This window comes from Miscanthus floridulus, chromosome 17 (genome assembly GCF_019320115.1).
Source record: "Miscanthus floridulus cultivar M001 chromosome 17, ASM1932011v1, whole genome shotgun sequence".
Classification (NCBI taxonomy): domain Eukaryota; kingdom Viridiplantae; phylum Streptophyta; class Magnoliopsida; order Poales; family Poaceae; genus Miscanthus; species Miscanthus floridulus.
Window position 1 is genome coordinate 83613115 of NC_089596.1, and position 18160 is coordinate 83631274.

The 18160-nt window shown below is 47.4% G+C and overlaps 1 protein-coding gene and 1 pseudogene across 1 annotated transcript; both read left to right on the top strand.

Moving 5' to 3' along the window:
• The first annotated feature begins 7405 nt into the window (after positions 1–7405).
• Positions 7406–9370, top strand: LOC136515886 (probable nucleolar protein 5-2). The gene is made up of 7 exons (XM_066509350.1): positions 7406–7448; positions 7531–7640; positions 7807–7815; positions 8383–8550; positions 8626–8802; positions 8890–9099; positions 9200–9370. Exons 1-7 carry the CDS (start codon positions 7406–7408, stop codon positions 9368–9370), a joined length of 888 nt encoding a protein of 295 aa, XP_066365447.1.
• Positions 9371–9849: 479 nt separating this feature from the next.
• Positions 9850–12173, top strand: LOC136517184 (elongation factor 1-alpha-like; annotated as a pseudogene).
• The last annotated feature ends 5987 nt before the right edge of the window (positions 12174–18160 follow it).

Consider the following 18160-nt stretch of genomic DNA (forward strand, 5'->3'; position numbering starts at 1 on the left):
CCTTATATAGTCTGGGGGGCAGGGTTATAGATCTGAAAACTAATCCTAACCAGTTACAATTGCCATAGGTGGCCTGATAAGGATTCCTATTCTAATCGACCAGGATCTTGCTTGATCTCCAAGTCTGTCTTTACTCCTTGCGCGGGACTCCGAGTAGATTGGCCGAGCCACGCGTCATCTTCTAGTGGACCGGACCCCCTGGACTGGGCCGGCCCAAGCCTAGCCGTAAGGGTATAGGGGTTAATACCCCCACAGAAGTCGATGAGCTCGCATTCCTATTTGGCCGGGAACTGGGTCCCGATCCGAACTATTTTGGTTGGGTTGGTGGGATCAATTCCCACCGTCTTGGTTTCTTTGAGCGGGCGGAAGGCCGATGAGGAAGTTGGTTGGTTACAGTCCGGGGCTGCCGGAGTTGATGACTCCCCGAGCCACGGGAGTTCGGACGAGTTGACGACTGCAGTGGCGAGCTCGTAGTGTTCACGGTCGCATGTGAGGGCATGCGAGAACACGCTGCTCACAGTGATGACGCCGTTTGGTCCTGGCATCTTCAACTTGAGGTAGGTGTAGTTGGGGATTGCCATGAATCTCGCGTAGCATGGCCGCCACAAGATGGCGTGGTAGGACCCTGGAAAGTCCACCACCTCGAAGGTGAGGACCTCCGAGCGGAAGTTGGCTTGGCTACCGAATGTGACGGGCAGATCGATCTGCCCGAGCGGGTATGCCTGCGCTCCCAGGATTACCCCATGGAAGGGGGAGCCCGTCGGGCGGAGTTCTGATCGAGGGATGTGCATGGCATCAAGGGTGTCGATGTACAGGATGTTGATGCCACTGCCGCCGTCCATCAGCACCTTCGTAAGCCGCTTCTTGCAGACGATGGGGTCGACGATGAGCGGATAGCGTCCTAGTCTTGCGACGTGGGAGGGATGGTCCCTCTGATCGTAGGTGATCGGAGACTCTGACCAGCTGAGGAAGGAGGGGATGGCCGACTCGGCGCCGCATGCCTCTCGATAGCGAACCTTATGCTGTCGCTTGGTCCAAACGGCGTCGGATCCACCAAATATCATGATACATTCGTTAGCGTCGGGGAAGTCATCCGCGTCTTTGCCTGCCGTACCTCCCTTCTTGGGTGCTGCTTCTTTGTCGTCTCCCTCCTTCGGCCCGCCGGCCTGTCGGAGGAAACGCTTGAGGAGCTCACACTCCTTGTAGAGGTGTTTGATAGGGTAGGCGTGGTTGGGGCATGGACCGTCCATGAGTTTGTTGAAGTGGTCAGGCAGTCCCTGATGGGGCTGCTTGATTGTGCGATCGGTCGCGGCGACCAGCGGGGTGCTGTCCGACTGACGTCGATCCTTTTTATTTTTCTTGCCCCTCTGCGTGGAGGGGCCCTCGTCCGGGTCCGTGCGTTTGGCTTTGACCTTGTCCCGGCCTCCGCTCAAGACCGCTCCAACCGCCTCTTTGTCGGAGGCGTGGTTGGTGGCTACATCAAGCAGGTCGCGGGTGGTAAGGGGTTTCAAGCAGCCAAGCTTGTGGATAAGGGACTCACAGTTCGTCCCGGAGAGGAACGCGCTGATGACATCTGCGTCGACGACGTCAAGGAGGGAGTTGCATCATTGGGAGAACCTACGGATGTAATCCCGTAGGGACTTGCTGGGCTCTTGCTGACAGCTCTTGAGGTCCCAGGAGTTCCCCGATCGGACGTATGTCCCCTAGAAATTCCCGACGAAGACCCTCTGGAGGTCCGCCCAGTCGCAGATGCTGTCGTGCGGAAGGAATTCGAGCCACGCCCGGACATGTTCCCCCACACAAATGGGAAGATATTGAATGATGAAGAAGTCATCATCCACTCCTCCGGCCCGACAGGCGAGCCGGAAGTCTTCGAGCCAAATGCCTGGGTTTGTCTCCCCAGTGTATTTGGTGATGTTGGTGGGCGGCCAGAAACGCTGCGGGAACGGCGCTTTTCGGATGCGCCGGCTGAAGGCCCGAGGCCCTGGGCCCTCGGGGCTAGGGCTTCGATCATCTGGCCGGCGACTGCGCCTAGGGCACGTTTCGCCGGTTCCCTCGATGGTTTGGCTAGGATTCGTGGCACCTACCGCCGTATGGTGGATATCATTATTATGTTAGGACCGATGCCGGTCGCCAATGGCGCTACGGGCGTCCTGGTGCGGATCGGGCCGCTCGTGTACCGATGGTAGGTGCGGAGCAGGCACCCGATCGGACCGTGGCGCGACTACCGCACTCCGAGCCGGTGCTGGCGGCTGTAGCGGCGAGCGAACGGAGAGATCCGTCTGGCGCGTCCCCGTTCCCCTGGTGGGGAGAGAGGGTGTGCGTCGGAGTCGTGACGCAGAGCTTTCCGCCTATTGGACGGCGGTGGCTTCTACTAAAACTTAGAGGTTCCGGTAGACTGCCCGCTCCTGAGGGTCAACGGGTTCGGGAACACCGCGTAGAAGCATCGCTGCAGCAGCGATATTCTGGCCAGCCCGGGCGAATTGTGGGACATCGTTTCCCTCATTCACGATATCGCATTGGACCTGATGGGCGTGGCCCCGAGCGCCACCCGCCAGGCCATGTGCGTGGGGTGCGACGCGCTGGGCCGACTGAGCCGGCGCAGGCGATGGCTGGTTCTGCTGTCGTTGTCGCAATTCCTCGGCGTGCGCTTGAGCGGACGCGAGGGCCTCCGCACGCGGGTTCGGAGGGGTGTGAGTCTGTGCAGAGTCCACAACGACCGACGGCTGTCCCGGAGCGTCCTCCATGGCGCACTCCCGGGACGGACAGTGGCGTGGTGCCACGTCGCCGACGCTGGAATCGTTGCTCACGCCCTCACCATCCAAGGGTTCGTGGGAAGTGGCAGGAGCATGGCCTGCCATTCCCACAAATTCGGACGTGAGGGCGAAAGGCGCCAGCACCCTTCGGAGTCCTCGGGCGTACGTATCCGCAGAGGACGCGAGGCCGTAGGGGAACCGATTGTGCGGTGTTTGCGGCGTGGACGACACAGTCTCTCCGGGTGCTCGATTGGGGATAGTAAATGAAGACTAAGTAGCAGTACGCGTATTACTTATAGCGAGGTTTGAGCAGAGAGTTTGCTCGGATAGAACCACAGATGCCGCGCCGTCGATGTCGCGCGTCCCGGAGTCGATGGAGGGCGCCCCTTCGACGGGTGCCGGAACGTGCGCCTCCTCGTGGAGGTGGAGTACGCCGAGTCGGTCGGCGACGAAGTCCAGGCTTCCGAAGCGGAAGGCCTGGGAAGGCTTGAAGACGGGTGGAACCCGCATCCCGGCGGGCGAGAGTGTGGGAAAATCCATCGAGCCAAAGCGAATCGTATCGCCCGAGCCCACCACGGCGGGGGTGGCGGAGAAATGGGCCATCTGATTACCAAAAAAATGTTGAACGTACAGCGTCTTCCCCACGGACGGCGCCAACTGTCGGTACAGAAAGTGACCAACTAGTAAATATTTGTAGTTTTGCTGCACGTTGTGATCGGAGGTGGCCTAGCACTCAATGACACGGGATTTATACTGGTTCAGGCAACGTGCCCTACGTCCAGTGTGGGTTGGTCGGTGACTTTATTCCCGAGCCCAGGTGCTCGAAGTCTGTAGTGGGGTTACAAACGAGAGAGAGAGATGGGGTGTCCGGTCGGTCCGGTCGGAAGGGCCGAGATCGACAGGAGCAATGCTATGAACGAAGTGTCCTAGCATGTGCTTGAGAGGTTGCGAGCTATTGATCTAATGAACCTGAACTTGAAGAAGTCGACTTGGGTGAACTGCCTGTGGTTGGAGGGAGCACATCCCCTTTTATAGAAGAAGGGGATGGCTTTACAAGTGAGGGGGAGAGTGAGTACGGACGTTTCTAAGCCTTGCTGCCCACGCCGATGGGGATGGGATAATGGTGGGCGCCCGCAGTACTGTTGATGTCACTGTAGAATGTTAGGTACATGTGGGAGGTTGAGCTGCTTTCTTCAGGATTGGAGGACGTCGGTACCTGCAAAAATGCTGTCTTCGCCGACTGGAGGCATGGCTTTACCACATTCACCTGGTACGGTGAATTCCGGCGCCCACAATACTGTTGATGCCCAGAGGCACATGGGGGGTCTCACCGTACGGGTGTTTTGACCGGCGCCTACAATACTGTAGAGGTAAATGTTGGCGCCCATAATACTGTTCGTGGCAGGACGGTTGTAAAGTACTGTGCCACAGGGTATGGTCCCTGGTGCCATGGTTTGACTTGCGAGCCTCGTTTTGCCTTCCTTCGTACGTCTTCTGGTTCCATCCGAGCGGGCGTCCCTGGTCGGATGGCCCCAGTCCGCTCTGGTGCGCCAGTCGGAGAATAGCGATGGGCAGGGTTTTCTACGAACCCCGGTCGGAGACACGGGGTCGGAGTCAGAGGCGGTCCTCGGGTCAGGTTTTCCGAGTGGAGATCGTGCGTAGGCGACCGGGGCCTGACGCTAACACTCCGGTCGGAGAGGCCGTTCGGAGTTGGCCTGAGCCTGAGCTAGTGCTCCGGTCTGAAAGATGGGCCGAAGGCGGTCAGGGCCTGAAGCGAGTGCCCCGGTCTGTTGAATTTAGACTCTCGGGCCGGCCTAGAAGAAAAAAGGCCGTCCTCCTGGGCCGAGCGCTGGCGTGGAAGCCAGTCCCCGAGGGACCCCGGGTTTATGAACCCGACAGAATGTATTTAAAATTTTAAGGCATTTATGAGATTATTGAAGCACCCCCCTCTATTCCAAATAATAGTTCACTTTAGACTTAAGTCAAACTTCGAAGTTTATAGAAAAAATACATTAACATCTAGAAGACTACGATATTAAATTAGTTTCATTAAATTTTCAATGAAATATGTCTTGATGGTGCACTGATGTGAACTTGTAGGTGTTAATATATTTTTCTAAAAACTTGGTCAAACTGAGAGAAGTTTGACTTAGGATAAAGCCAAAATGAACTGTAATTTGGAATGGGCGTCACATTTCTCAAGACAAATCTACAAATATGGTTTTGTTTGCAAAAAAAATAAATTTATTTAAAATTTATTTGTAGTCAACTTTCTTCAAAAGCATGACCATATTTTGTCCAAAACATGAAGCATTTATGACAGGAGGGAGTAACTAAGTAAGGAGGGAGTAACTAAGTATGGGAGCCTTAAAAATGTTTGGTCTTGTCATAATTAATTTATTATGGTTCATTGCCTCCTATAATATTATGAGCAAATCATTAAAAGATTCTTGTTTCTTCATAAGTGATCTTTCTGCTATTTGCTGGGATCAAGAAATTTATTCAATGTAAGCATACCAAGTACATTGCTCTAAAAAACACAAAGAGATGCTAGTATTTCTGTTTGCAGCGTATATAATTAATCGTCAGACATAATTAAGTGCAAACTAGAAATCTGCCTATAAAACACACTAAGGTGTAAGAGCTTAAAGGATGCTTGCCTTGTACTCATGATGAGCCACTACCATCCCTTTGTCCTAACTCCTAAGATATTATCACCTACGGAGTACATATCAAACAAGTATTGCTATTTCATAACAAGGATCTAGGTGTAATCTTCTGTTAAATGAAGTCATGGATAAAACATTAGCATTCCATCTTTCCATTTTTATGAATCAGAGGGCTAGGTGGACTATTATAGTTTCCTGTCTGCTCGTGCTTTTGCTGAATGCAGTATATTGTTTTTTTTATATACCGTTTGTTCTCTTCATGTTATTCAAACACTAACTAATATATTTGATTCAGGTCCCATGAAGACCAAATGATAGAGGTATTTTAACGAACTAGGAAGTTGGTGGATGGTGCTTTGCAGAAGTCTCATTTTGGGCAACTCTGGAGAAGTTTGGGTCTATTGGCCCTTGCAGTTTAGCTTTTATTTGTCTTATTTATGAAGAAGTCTTGAGGAGGTTTTTGTTTTGTTGGGATTTTTTTCTTTTTCGAAAGGGGTTGGGGCTTTGCTTGGACACATATTCAGAACACTGCAGTAGAATGACTTGGTTCAGTCAGAATGTAGTGGCCCTTAGCAGCAATACATCTCGATCTGTTCATTGCACGACAGCAAGCTCAACTTTTTCCATGAAAAAGGCAGATGAGTTGTAGAATAACTTGCCAGAAATCTTAATTTAGGCATCTCCTCTGTTTAGTGTTTACTCGTGTCCTGGATATATCTGTGATCACATTGTTCAAGGGGATAAGTAATTCAGTATACCCTTACAGATGGTCAGGGAAAGAGAATTATAACAATTCAGTGCTGGAGGAATGCATGCTTGATTATATGGTGCATCACCACCTTCGCGTCATCCTATTATTACTGGCAAAGCATGGTGTGAAATAACAGAGCTGTCGGAAGTCTTGTCTATGGTAGGTGACCGTCTCACTCCATTCTATTCGCAATTTAAAAATGTCACTTGCACGGACCTTCAAGTTGTACCTGTGTGAAATTTGAGACAATATATCCGATGACTGCAAAATCTTCAATTAGGAGGTTTGAACTTTGAACAGACCATTTCAAGGCAGTTTGACGTTTTGGGTGTCCATGTGAATGGATGATAGTGCATGGCCACTTGTGGCGTCTAGGCCCAAGGACCAAAACATTTCGGCGGGAACAGATGGATCCTCCGTGATGGGGATGCTGTTTTGGCCGGGCCTGCTCTCATTTGGGGGTGTAGGCTGCCTGGCAAGATCAAATTCTTCGGGTATTCACAAAAAGTTCAACAATAGGAGTGCTGAGCTTCGTTTATTGGGCTGCTTCATTTGCTGGTCTGAGAGATGTGTCGCGGGCTGTCTCGCTTCGCTTGCTGGGCTTGTTGGCCGACCGGTGCCACCGCGCCCGCGTTTTCTGGCCCTAATGGGCCGAGTGCCAGTTTGCTACTGGGCATTCGGGTTTCATATAGGAGGGTCTCCTAAAATCCCATCACCCTTTATAAAAGTTCCATCGCGCCCGCAAAGCCTCTTCTTCAACTCTCGAAATATAGATCTCGGACTCATGACAAGAAAAAACAAATCTCGGCGACCGGCAGCAGGGAAGCACGGTGGCGGTCATCCCGCTTCTCCGCCATCCTTTCCTCCTCCTCCTCCCCCGGAATCTTCGTGCGCTGACATAGGTGTCTCTCCATACTCCTCTCTCAATCCATCCACTCCGGAAGGAGGATAAGAAATGAAACCCTAGAGCATAGCCTTACCCTAGCGTAGAACTTGCATTCCCCACATAGTACAGAGATTCTAAGCGAGTTCGATTATGTGCTTATACGAAACTAATTTTGGTTCGATTCCACAGACCCGAAAATCCCCGTTCCCTTCCATTTGCAAGGTTTCGGAAGTAGGCCGGGCTTAAATTCGTGGAGGGTCGGTGGCCGGGGCCGCCCCCGACGGGGGCGTCCCCAGAGCTGCCCGTGGTCAGGAGGGGTTTGCTGGTAGCGTGAGCGACGGGGATGCAGTGGTCAGGCTGCTGCCGCGGATCTGGCAGGATTGAAGGCATCCAGCCTCTGATCCACGGCTGAATTAAAGCTTTAATTATTCTTGCTTGCCTGATTTCGTTTGATTTCTCTGTTCCCAGCAAACTGGTTAGGGCATGGTGGGGTCATCTTGGTGCTGTTTGAGACGCCCTCTGGCTTTGCACTGCTGAAATATAATGGCGTCAATCTCTTTCGCTGTGGAGCCTTGAAGGTACTTTGATTTGTTAATTGTTTTACCAATGCACTTTCTTTCTATTGTTTTATCATTGATCTAGCCTACCCCAACTTGCTTGGGACTGACAGGCTATGTTGTTGTTGTTGTCGTCGTCGTCTTTATCATTGATCTAATTTTCCTGGTTTTTCTCAAACTTCTGCAGGACACATGGGTACAGTTTACGACGCAAAGGAGAAACTCTGTCAGTAGCCCTTATGTCTTGCATGTCCTAATTCCTATTTATGTTCTTCTATTCATTGATTAAAGGGAATAATGAAAGGGGAAACTCTGTCAGTAGCCCTTATGTCCTGCATGTCCTAATTCCTATTTATGCTCTTCTGTTCATTGATTAAAGGGAATAATGAACGAGCTTGTTTGTTGTTTACTAATTTAACAGTTCAAAACATATTTTTTCCCCATGTTGTTTAGAGCATGTTGTGTGACGCAATCATGCATATCACATGCATGCACATTTGGCATGGGGTGTAACCTGTGATGGTATTGCTATGCACCTATTTCTGGCTTGTAGATGCGTTTGGATGATTGGTTCTACCACAGAACACTGCATTTTGTTTTCAAAGACTTACATTGTTTTGAATTGTGCTACAATAATTCGATGTATGAGGATTGAGGACTTACATGTGATGCTACATCTACTGAAGTGTCCTTCCCTCGTATCGTGATTGAAACCTCCCAGTTACCATACTCATATCTGTTTGTTTATTTATTTATTTATTAGGTTGTCTGCCTGCTAGATTTTCAAATATTTAAGGACAAGTCTGTTGCCATCAACCTTGAAACTGGTCTCAGTTACAAGCTTGTTAAGATGATCAGGTCGCATTATAGCAGTGGGCAGAAACTTGCTGTTGGGAACAGTGACTACAAAACGATCATTGAAGCAAAATTGGTGAGTATGTGCTTCGCTTGTTTACTTATGTCTGAAAGTCTTGTGTCTTTGTCATATTTCTCGTGGATTTTTCAGAAAATACACTGCCTGTTTGATGAACCCGTGATGGAATTGATGTGGGGCCTGAAGCACATAATGAAGTGTTTAGTGCCCACTGAAACATGTGAGCTGACTACGGAGGACCGTCGCCATATGAGTAAAGGAATGCAATTGATCCTGAGTAACTATGGCTTCAAGGTGGAGCCAGAGATGGTGAGCTCATTTCTTCTTTTCCCATATCTCAGATCGGTGCTTTCTGTTTTCTTGTATCATTACTTTGAGTCCACTCCATATGTGCAGGTCGATGAAGATCTTATCACTATAGCAACTGCTGTGTACGAGTCTGACTACCACGTGAATAGGTTTGCTGAGTTTTTGCACCGTGGTGGTGAATATCTGAAGGAGGTGTCTGGTATTGATTGTCAGAATTGGGATCTACAAAAACTTGCTGCTGCCCTTAAATTACTATCTTACCCTAACGATGAAATCGAAACTGGCACTTCTAATGAGGTAATTAGTAATGCTATCCAGATGTACAATAAGCTTACGGCTGTGCATTTACTAAAAACTGTCACCGTGTGCAATGTGAGAAACCATCGTTTTGTTTCAGATGTTGTCGGAAGATATGAAAAGTACATTGGTGGATCAAGCACACAAGTATGAACGTAAGCTCCATAAGGGGACATGCTTGAATATCTACAAGGAGATCCTGTTTGCCCGTGCTGTCAGGAGTAGGGCGCTGGCGTCCTTGAAGGCCAAAGGTGCATGTGCTACCCAGTAACACATTAGCAATTTTCTAATGCAAATATTAAAGCCTAGTAACACTTTCTTTTTTTATTTTTATGATGTTTTTGTGTGATGAAATGTGCTAGTCCATGCAGTAGAATATTTAATAGCTGATAGTCTTGAGTCTGATATGCTTATTGCTCGATTGCAACTGATTTGTACTGTTGCTGCTGCTGCGTGTCTGCATTGTTGTTCTGTTGGTCCAGTGTACTAAAACCTCGGTGGTTTAGTTCTGTCTGTGCCTAAGAATTGGTGAATTTAGAAGTGGAGGGATGGCCAGGTGCTCTCTATGGTTTTTGTGTGCCGGTAGTTTTGTTGTTCCTTAATGTTCCTTCGTGTGCAGCATCCACTTTCCCTTTTCGATCTGTATATATTATCTGTTTTATTTCACTTTGAAACAGCAACATATGCTGTTTCCTGCCTGATTTATCCCATACTTTGTTTCCTACTATTGATTTGTTTTATGCTGCAGCCATGGGTTAGAAGAAGAGTCACGTCAACATTGTGGTCATTGGCCACATCAACTCTGGCAAGTCGACCACCACCGGCCACCTGATCTACAAGCTTGGAGGCATTGACAAGCGTGTGATCGAGAGGTTCGAGAAGGAGGCCGCTGAAATGAACAAGCGGTCCTTCAAGTACGCGTGGGTGCTTGACAAGCTCAAGGCTGAGCGTGAGAGAGGTATCACCATTGATATCGCTCTGTGGAAGTTCGAGACCACCAAGTACTACTGCACTGTCATTGATGCCCCTGGACACCGTGACTTCATCAAGAACATGATCACTGGTACCTCCCAGGCTGACTGTGCTGTCCTTATCATTGACTCCACCACTGGTGGTTTCGAGGCTGGTATCTCTAAGGATGGCCAGACCCATGAGCATGCTCTCCTTGCTTTCACCCTTGGAGTGAAGCAGATGATTTGCTGCTGCAACAAGGTATGTTATCAGGAATTTCTGTTTCACTCTTCATTAGTTAAAACTCTATTAATGGCCAAGTCAATTAATAGGTTTTGAGTCAATTAATAGTATGTGAACTGTAGAGTTCGATGCTAATATAATAGGTTTTGAGTTATACAGAATTTGCCAAGTCAATTAATGGCTTGAGCTTTCATTAACCTTCTGTTTCTTTCATGTTTAGTAGTTAATTTACTTATCTGAAAGATTTCCTCAATAATTTTAATATAAGTTTCACATTCAATTGTTTTGAGTTATTTTTTGAAGTTATTGGAACAGTAGTAGTGCATAAGGAATGCATGTACAAGTGTAGCAGCATTTATTTGTCTTCATTTGTTTGGTATGGTTACTAAATGTGCTGCTGTTACAGTTTAATATTAGGATGCATTGACATATACCTTGTGAGCTCTGTACTTTGGTATGTGCTTTGTATTTGTTACAACCTGGACTTTGTATGTTTGTTACATTTGTGAATTATGATATGTGGTGATCTACCTATTTATGTGTTTATTGTTAGCAGTTGCTGCTGCGATGTAACTGTAACAAGTTTATTCCTGAAAAAAAGAGTGGTGTACCAGTTAATTTTGATTGATATTTTCTCGCATGGATTCATTTTGCTTTGCTTTTTATGTGATCTGTACTATTAAGCTAATGATAGTGTTCTGTTCCAAGCTTAATACAATGCCCTTGCTCTGGAGAATCAAGCTAATGTTAATGATATTTTCTGTTGCTGTTGTATTTTTAGATGGATGCGACCACTCCCAAGTACTCCAAGGCCCGTTACGATGAGATTGTTAAGGAAGTCTCATCCTACATCAAGAAGGTTGGATACAACCCTGACAAGATTGCTTTTGTCCCAATCTCTGGTTTTGATGGTGACAACATGATTGAGAGGTCCACCAACCTTGACTGGTACAAGGTCCCAACCCTGCTTGAGGCTCTTGACCAGATCACCGAGCCCAAGAGGCCTTCGGACAAGCCTCTGCATCTGCCCCTCCAGGATGTTTACAAGATTGGTGGTATTGGAACTGTCCCGGTTGGTCGTGTGGAGACTGGTGTCATCAAGCCTGGGATGGTTGTCACCTTCGGTCCAACTGGCCTGACCACTGAGGTGAAGTCTGTTGAGATGCACGACGAGGCTCTCCAGGAGGCCCTTCCTGGTGACAATGTTGGCTTCAACGTGAAGAACGTGGCTGTGAAGGATCTCAAGCGTGGGTATGTGGCCTCCAACTCCAAGGATGACCCTGCCAAGGAGGCTGCCAGCTTCACGTCCCAGGTCATCATCATGAATCACCCTGGGCAGATCGGCAACGGCTATGCCCCAGTGCTGGACTGTCACACCTCCCACATCGCTGTCAAGTTTGCTGAGCTCATTACCAAGATCGACAGGCGGTCTGGCAAGGAGCTTGAGAAGGAGCCCAAGTTCCTGAAGAACGGTGACTCTGGTATGGTGAAGATGATTCCCACCAAGCCCATGGTGGTTGAGACCTTCTCTGAGTATCCTCCTCTGGGTCGTTTTGCTGTCCGTGACATGAGGCAGACGGTAGCTGTTGGAGTCATCAAGAGCGTGGAGAAGGACCCGAGTACCCGACTGGTGCCAAGGTGACCAAGGCTGCTGCCCAGAAGAAATGATGCCCCTGCCACTTTGCGGTCAATCCTGTGTCTTCTTTTGGGATACCTAGATGCTTTATTGCCATAGCCGTTGGGTGAGGGAGTAGGAAGATTGTTTAAAATTTAGGTGTTGTTGCTAATGTAATGTTCTGTGATCAGGTATTCTTCTCCATGGGTCATCTCACTATTCGATTTCTCACATTTCACAATTAATATTTTAATAGTTGCATCCATTAATTTTATAGATGTATGTTATAACAGCAAATGACAAAAATGGCTTCCTGTACAAATGCAGATGCTATAAGGCCGTGTTTAGATGGCCACTGAATCGGCGCCGCCGAATTCAGTCGGTACACTGTAGCTACTGTAGCGTTTTGTTTTTATTTGGTAATAATTGTCCAATCGTTGACTAATTAGGCTCAAAACGTTCGTCTCGTAAAGTACAACTAAACTGTGTAATTAGTTTTTGATTTTGTCAACATTTAGTACTCCATGCATGTACCGCAAATTTGATGTGACGGGGAATCTTCTTTTTGCATAGTGCCAAATTCTGGATTTTGAGGGAACTAAACATGGCCTAAATTCAAGATGACAACACCTCGTCTCTACATGACACAAAAGTGTTATTCAATAATTTTTCGCTAAAATCTTTATTGCCAGGCAAAATCTACACCCTGATGCAAAAATTACTGCTGCACAGTGCTCGTAACCATGCATAGAATATTCAACAAGAAATTAGATTCGAGCAAGTATTGTGAATCTAAAATGCACTACATCCGAATAGCATTTTGCTGCTATGCTATTGCTAGGTGAACAAAACAAGGCCTGACATCGCTGATCTCTAGAAAAGAAGGTATGATTGCTTTCATGGAACTGAACTGTACTGTCTACTATTTCTGAAATTCCATGCTAAAATACTGAACCTGAACAAACTGTTGCCTTTCTTCAACATAACTCAAGTAATGTGTGCACCCAGCAAACTGTACAACATAACTCAAGAAATGTGTGCAGTATCTTCTATGGAGATTCTACTGAACTTGTCCTTTTTTAAACTTTCATGCAGGCACATGGTGTAGAAGGCCATGGCGGTTCATGAGAGTAAATAGAAGTGATTCAAATGACAAAGCAGCACTATCCAGGTTAAGGGAAGATCATAGTCTTGGCCCATTTATATCAATTGATGAAAATGATGTCACCAATTAATATGATGCTATGCAGTGCCCTGAATCTTACTGAGCATGATGCAAACGATGCTGCCAAGGTATTTGACAAGGTATATTCTTTTGAATGTTGTGAGTAAATTCAAGCTTGTCTAGGCGCTGGCATCTCACTAGGCAGATTAGCGTGTAGGGTGTTTTGGTATCGCAAGGAGCAATAACAATGGGTCATATCTGCTTTCAACCATGACTCATGTTGTTAGGTTAATTGGCTTTAATGGAAAACATGAAAAGAGTTGTTTCTCATTTTTTTTCATTGGCAATACCCTTTTGGCAAGAGGCGAAAAAGTTGGGTTTTTTTTAATGGAACGGCAGGAGCTCTGCCTTTTAATTGAGCAGAAAAGAGAGTTTATATACAGGATCATAGCTTAACAGCCGAACACAGAGTTCCCCTCACAGTTCTTACAAGGGATGCTAGAAAGAGAAGCCCACCTGCTTCAAAAAAAAGAAAGAGAAGCCTTCAGAGAAACAGGCTGATCTACCCCTGCAAATCAAGTGCACTTCTGCATTGTAAGCATTTTTTTTGTTTTCTCGACAACCTATAGTGCAGTGAGATGCTTATTCTCGAAGATTCTTCGGTTCTATTACATAGATGATCATACCATTGAAATTGTGCCTTTGGCTTCTAGATATCGACCTGGCTGCAGCTTCCCACCAGAAACTTACGACCAATCCATCTGTGCGAAGGGGTGGGTATAGGAGGCAAATGTGCTGCTCAGATTCGGAATGCCCCTAGAGGTGCTGAGAGTATGCAGGTGGATGTAACTCTTAGCTACAGGCCTACAGTAATACTCAATCAAGTTGTGTTCCATAAAAAAAATCATGTGGTTATTCTATACCTAATAATAAAGAGACAAAATTTTTGACCATTTTTTTCGTCCATCGTCCCCTAACAAATTTTGTGAACGTGAAAATTGCCTCTCTTTACATCTGTCTATAGCTCTCATGTTTTATATATATATGACATATGTATGAGATCTTAAAATAGCAAGAATATAAGTAGGAGGCCTAATCCAAATATAAGATATATTGATCGGATTCCTTTTGTGTTTGTTTTGGAAACTTAAGCCCCATATGTCCTGTACGAATGGAACTCACGTTATTAATTTGCTGGTGTTAAAAGGAAGCAACTTAGATTTGTTAATTATTTGTTTTTTTCCTTTTGGCAACATGTGTGCACGAGCATAACGGGGTAAGACTATCTCCAACAGCCGGTACCTAAATCAGCGACCCATTCTAGGATTTAGGTTCTGCACAATAAATAGGTCACCGACCCAAAACCTTCCTTCTCCAATAGCCCGCCTCCCTCCCCGCCTCACCGTCGTCGTCGGGCCCGCATCGCTGGCGAGCTCCCTCCCCTGCACGGCCTCCCCCCCTCCCTCCCTGCGAGATCCGGCGAGCGCCGCCCACCTCCCTCCCCGGCGAGCTCCGCCCGCCTCCCTCCCCGCCTCGCCGCCACCGTCGTCGTCGTCGTCGGGCCCGCCTCGCCGGCGAGCTCCCTCCCCTGCACGGCCTCCCTCCCTCCCTGCGAGATCCGGTGAGCGCCGCCCGCCTCCCTCCCCGCCGAGCTCCTCCCACCTCCCTCCCCACCTCGCCGTTGTCGTCGTCGTTGTCGGGCTCGCCTCGCCGACGAGCTCCCTCCTCTGCATGGCCTCCCTCCCTCCCTGCGAGATCCGATGAGCGTCGCTCGCCTCCCTCCCCGCCTCGCCGCCATCGTCGTCGTCGTCGGGCCCGCCTCGCCGGCTCCCTCCCTCCCCTGCACGGCCTCCCTCCCTCCCTGCAAGATCCGGCGAGCGCTACGCGAGCACCTCCGCCCCCACGCGACGCTGCTCACCACCGGCGGCGGGGGAGCGGTCCCAGATCCAGCGAGGCAACCAAGGCCGGTGTCTCCGTAGGTGCTTCCACGGCGAGCTCGCCTCGCCGAGCCGGCCCCGCCCCGCCGCGGTCTCGCCTTGCACCCACCACTGCTCCACCCCGACGCCTCCTACGGGCCCACCACTACGGGCGCCGAAGACTTTGCGTCTTGGAGAAAGACGACGCAAATAAGCGTCCTGGTTGGCCTCATACCCAAAATGCATGCTATATTTGCGTCTTCTGTTGGAGCCGGTTTTCTTTAGCTAAAACACTGTATATAACCTATTTTGGGTTTGCGTCGTCCTTTGTATGAGCTGTTGGAGACCGGACTAAGGGCAAGCAAAAGAGTCCAGCCACATAGGAAACCTATATTTTAATCTTTTTATTTTCTTTTTATGTTGTGTTACGTATTATTACTTTTCCTGTCGTACTTCTGGAGAGACCCATCCTCGTACGTGTAGAGAGGCCCGAACAATTCTATTTTTGTCGATTTTATTTTTTCAGTTATATTTTTTTCATCGTACGTCCGGTAAGACCAGTCCGTTTTTTTTTCTTTGGACAGAACACGTGCAAAAAGAAAAGTGACTCTGCTTCTCATGTCTCAGTGATGGACTCTCTTACGAAATCCGACAAGATACAAGCATCGCCCCTATTTTTCCGTATATCCTATGAATCCTTGCCTTTCTCCAAAATCAAATACAATACATCAAGGCGATAAATAAATAACAGATGCAGCTCGAGCTGCTCGGCGGTCCACCTATGCGTCCAGATCTTGGAGATCTTCACAGTCGGCAGTTAACCTTTGCCCATCTCTTTAAATCATAATTTTTTTTATAAAAAAAAAAAAAACTCCTGTCCCTGTGGCTGAGCCTCATGACACCGATGTCCCGTGGTCATGTCGAGGCACTCGCGGCCGCTGCTCGTTGCTAGCAGCGCCGCAGTCGTGAAGCCAAAGCAGAGCAGCAACCATCGCAGAAAAAGCGACGACGGAGAGGCACATGCTCCGCTGCGGCCATGCCCGCCAGAGCTGGTAACCTCGCCGCCGCTAGGTGGGGCGGCGTGGTCAGCTCCGCGCAGACCAAGCTGGCATGCCACGGCGGCGTTGGCGTGGTGCTGTCGTCATAGAAACGCGGGAGGGAGGCCGACAATGAGTAGTACACGTCGTCGTCGCCTGAGCTGTTGTTACCGATCTAGGGGATCATCAGGCAATCGCTAGACAACAGTTGCCTCGGTGCCACGACTGTAGATCGGATAACCGATCGAGTCCGCGATGGCATCAACCGGCGGGGCCCTGCGTCGGGAGCATCGGTGGTGGATGCTCTGGTGGAGCAGGCTCAGAAGCGACAGTGCTTACCGCTGGTGCGCCTCGCCGCCGCGGACACGGTGAGTGCGCGGCGTGAGACCGGATCAGGTAGTGCCGGACGGCCGGACGAGCCACAGGGCGAAAGAACATGGCTTTGGCTTTGGCTTTGCTTGGGTGTCGTACTAAGACCGGTTTGTACTAAATAGGGGTCATTTTACCAATTTCATTTTTCATTTTTAGTGGTGTTTGTCTGTATATCGGAATCATGTGCTTTCATACTAGAAACCTAACGCAATGCAAAAGATCTCTATTAGAGAATTTAGATATATGTTTACGCCCATGGCTTGCAATTTTTCGTTACTTACTAGAAAAAACACAATATTTGTTGGTGCAACTGGATGTACTACCTTTCTATCTCATACAATCTGATTTTTTTTTGTTGCCACGTATAATATGGTGTTGCCAGATCTAAGGAAAGGTGACTGGTGGGATATGAGAGGAAAGGTGGATTGATGTGGTACTTACACCTCTCTTTGTTATTTTGCTTGGTTTATTAACCATAGACTTGTTACTTTGCTTGGTGCATGTGAGACTATGACTGTCGTTATCTTGGTTAGATGGTGTGAAGCAAATTAATAATTGTATGGACACAAATGATAATACAATGCTTATTATCTTATTATGTTAGTATTCTTTTGGGCTCCCGTTACAACATGCGGGCAAACCTAGTATATCTTTTAGGTTTGGGACGACCATCGCTCCAAGCGATGAATGAATAATAAAATTATTCGCAAATGTGTCGAACAAAAATAATAGAAAAGTAGGGGACCAAAAACATTGGCCACTTATTAGATGACATAATAATGTTCAGCATGAACAAATTGTATTGCTCAATTTAGAATAATATATGTTGGGATTGTATTAATATTAAAATTAATGGAATAATTGAATTTGCAGCATGGACAAGATGTATTTCTCTGAATTTAGAATAATATATGTTGAGATTGTATTAATTAATAATAATGGACGATGGGTTAATGATACAAGGGTAAAATTTTGTAAAGCAACATGAAGATGCTCATATATTTCTGAGTGAAGCTTATTTCGGTTGTGCTATGAATGCTTTCACTAAATCTACTAATGGGAGAGGCAAAATTGTCAAGTTCAGAATCTCGCTTAATTGAATCTTGTGTTCCTCTATAGTTTCTAAACATTATGTATATGTATCCATTCAAACAGGACTTATTGTTATCGATTCCCATAGGGCACCATGAGAATTAATTATCGGAAGCTTTCAGTTTGGGACGAGCTTAGATTTGGACTATTTGTTGCTCGCCAAATTTGACGTGAAAAACAACATGTGTTGACAATCAAAATTGTCCCAAAAAGTTAATATGGGCTAGTCTAGAAACTTTGTCAAATCACAAAACATGTTTTACCATTGTAGGTTCTTCTGACGAGATAGTCAAAATGCATATATAGAACATCTAATTTAGAATTAGGATGAGCAAAAATTACGCTTGCAGGAAGATCCACCCGTAGAAAACCGACTAAGTTGGTCTCCAAAACTGACCCGGCAAATAAATCCGAGTTTATAATATATTTTGACACGATTTGTAAGTGGTTTCGACTCTTAAGGTGATAAGATCACCCCACCATGTACACATAAAGGGTCATAGCCGTTTTCAATATGTTTTTTCCTTTATCCAACTTTTTTAACCTCTATTTGTTGTTCATCTCTTGATATGACGACTAAGAGTGGTGTTCTATGCTTGTCGAACAACTTAGGGCAACTCGCTTAAGGCTGGACGAAAAAGTAAAAAGTCATAGCTCACTAACTCGCTCG

What these genes read in the sequence shown, in the direction of transcription:
- LOC136515886 (XM_066509350.1), top strand. Translation starts at nt 7,406, where the DNA reads ATGCAGTGGTCAGGCTGCTGCCGCGGATCTGGCAGGATTGAAG. An exon ending in TCAAGGTGGAGCCAGAGATG is followed by an intron (nt 8,803 to 8,889) that starts GTGAGCTCATTT and finishes CCATATGTGCAG; the next exon opens with GTCGATGAAGATCTTATCAC. An exon ending in AAACTGGCACTTCTAATGAG is followed by an intron (nt 9,100 to 9,199) that starts GTAATTAGTAAT and finishes GTTTTGTTTCAG; the next exon opens with ATGTTGTCGGAAGATATGAA.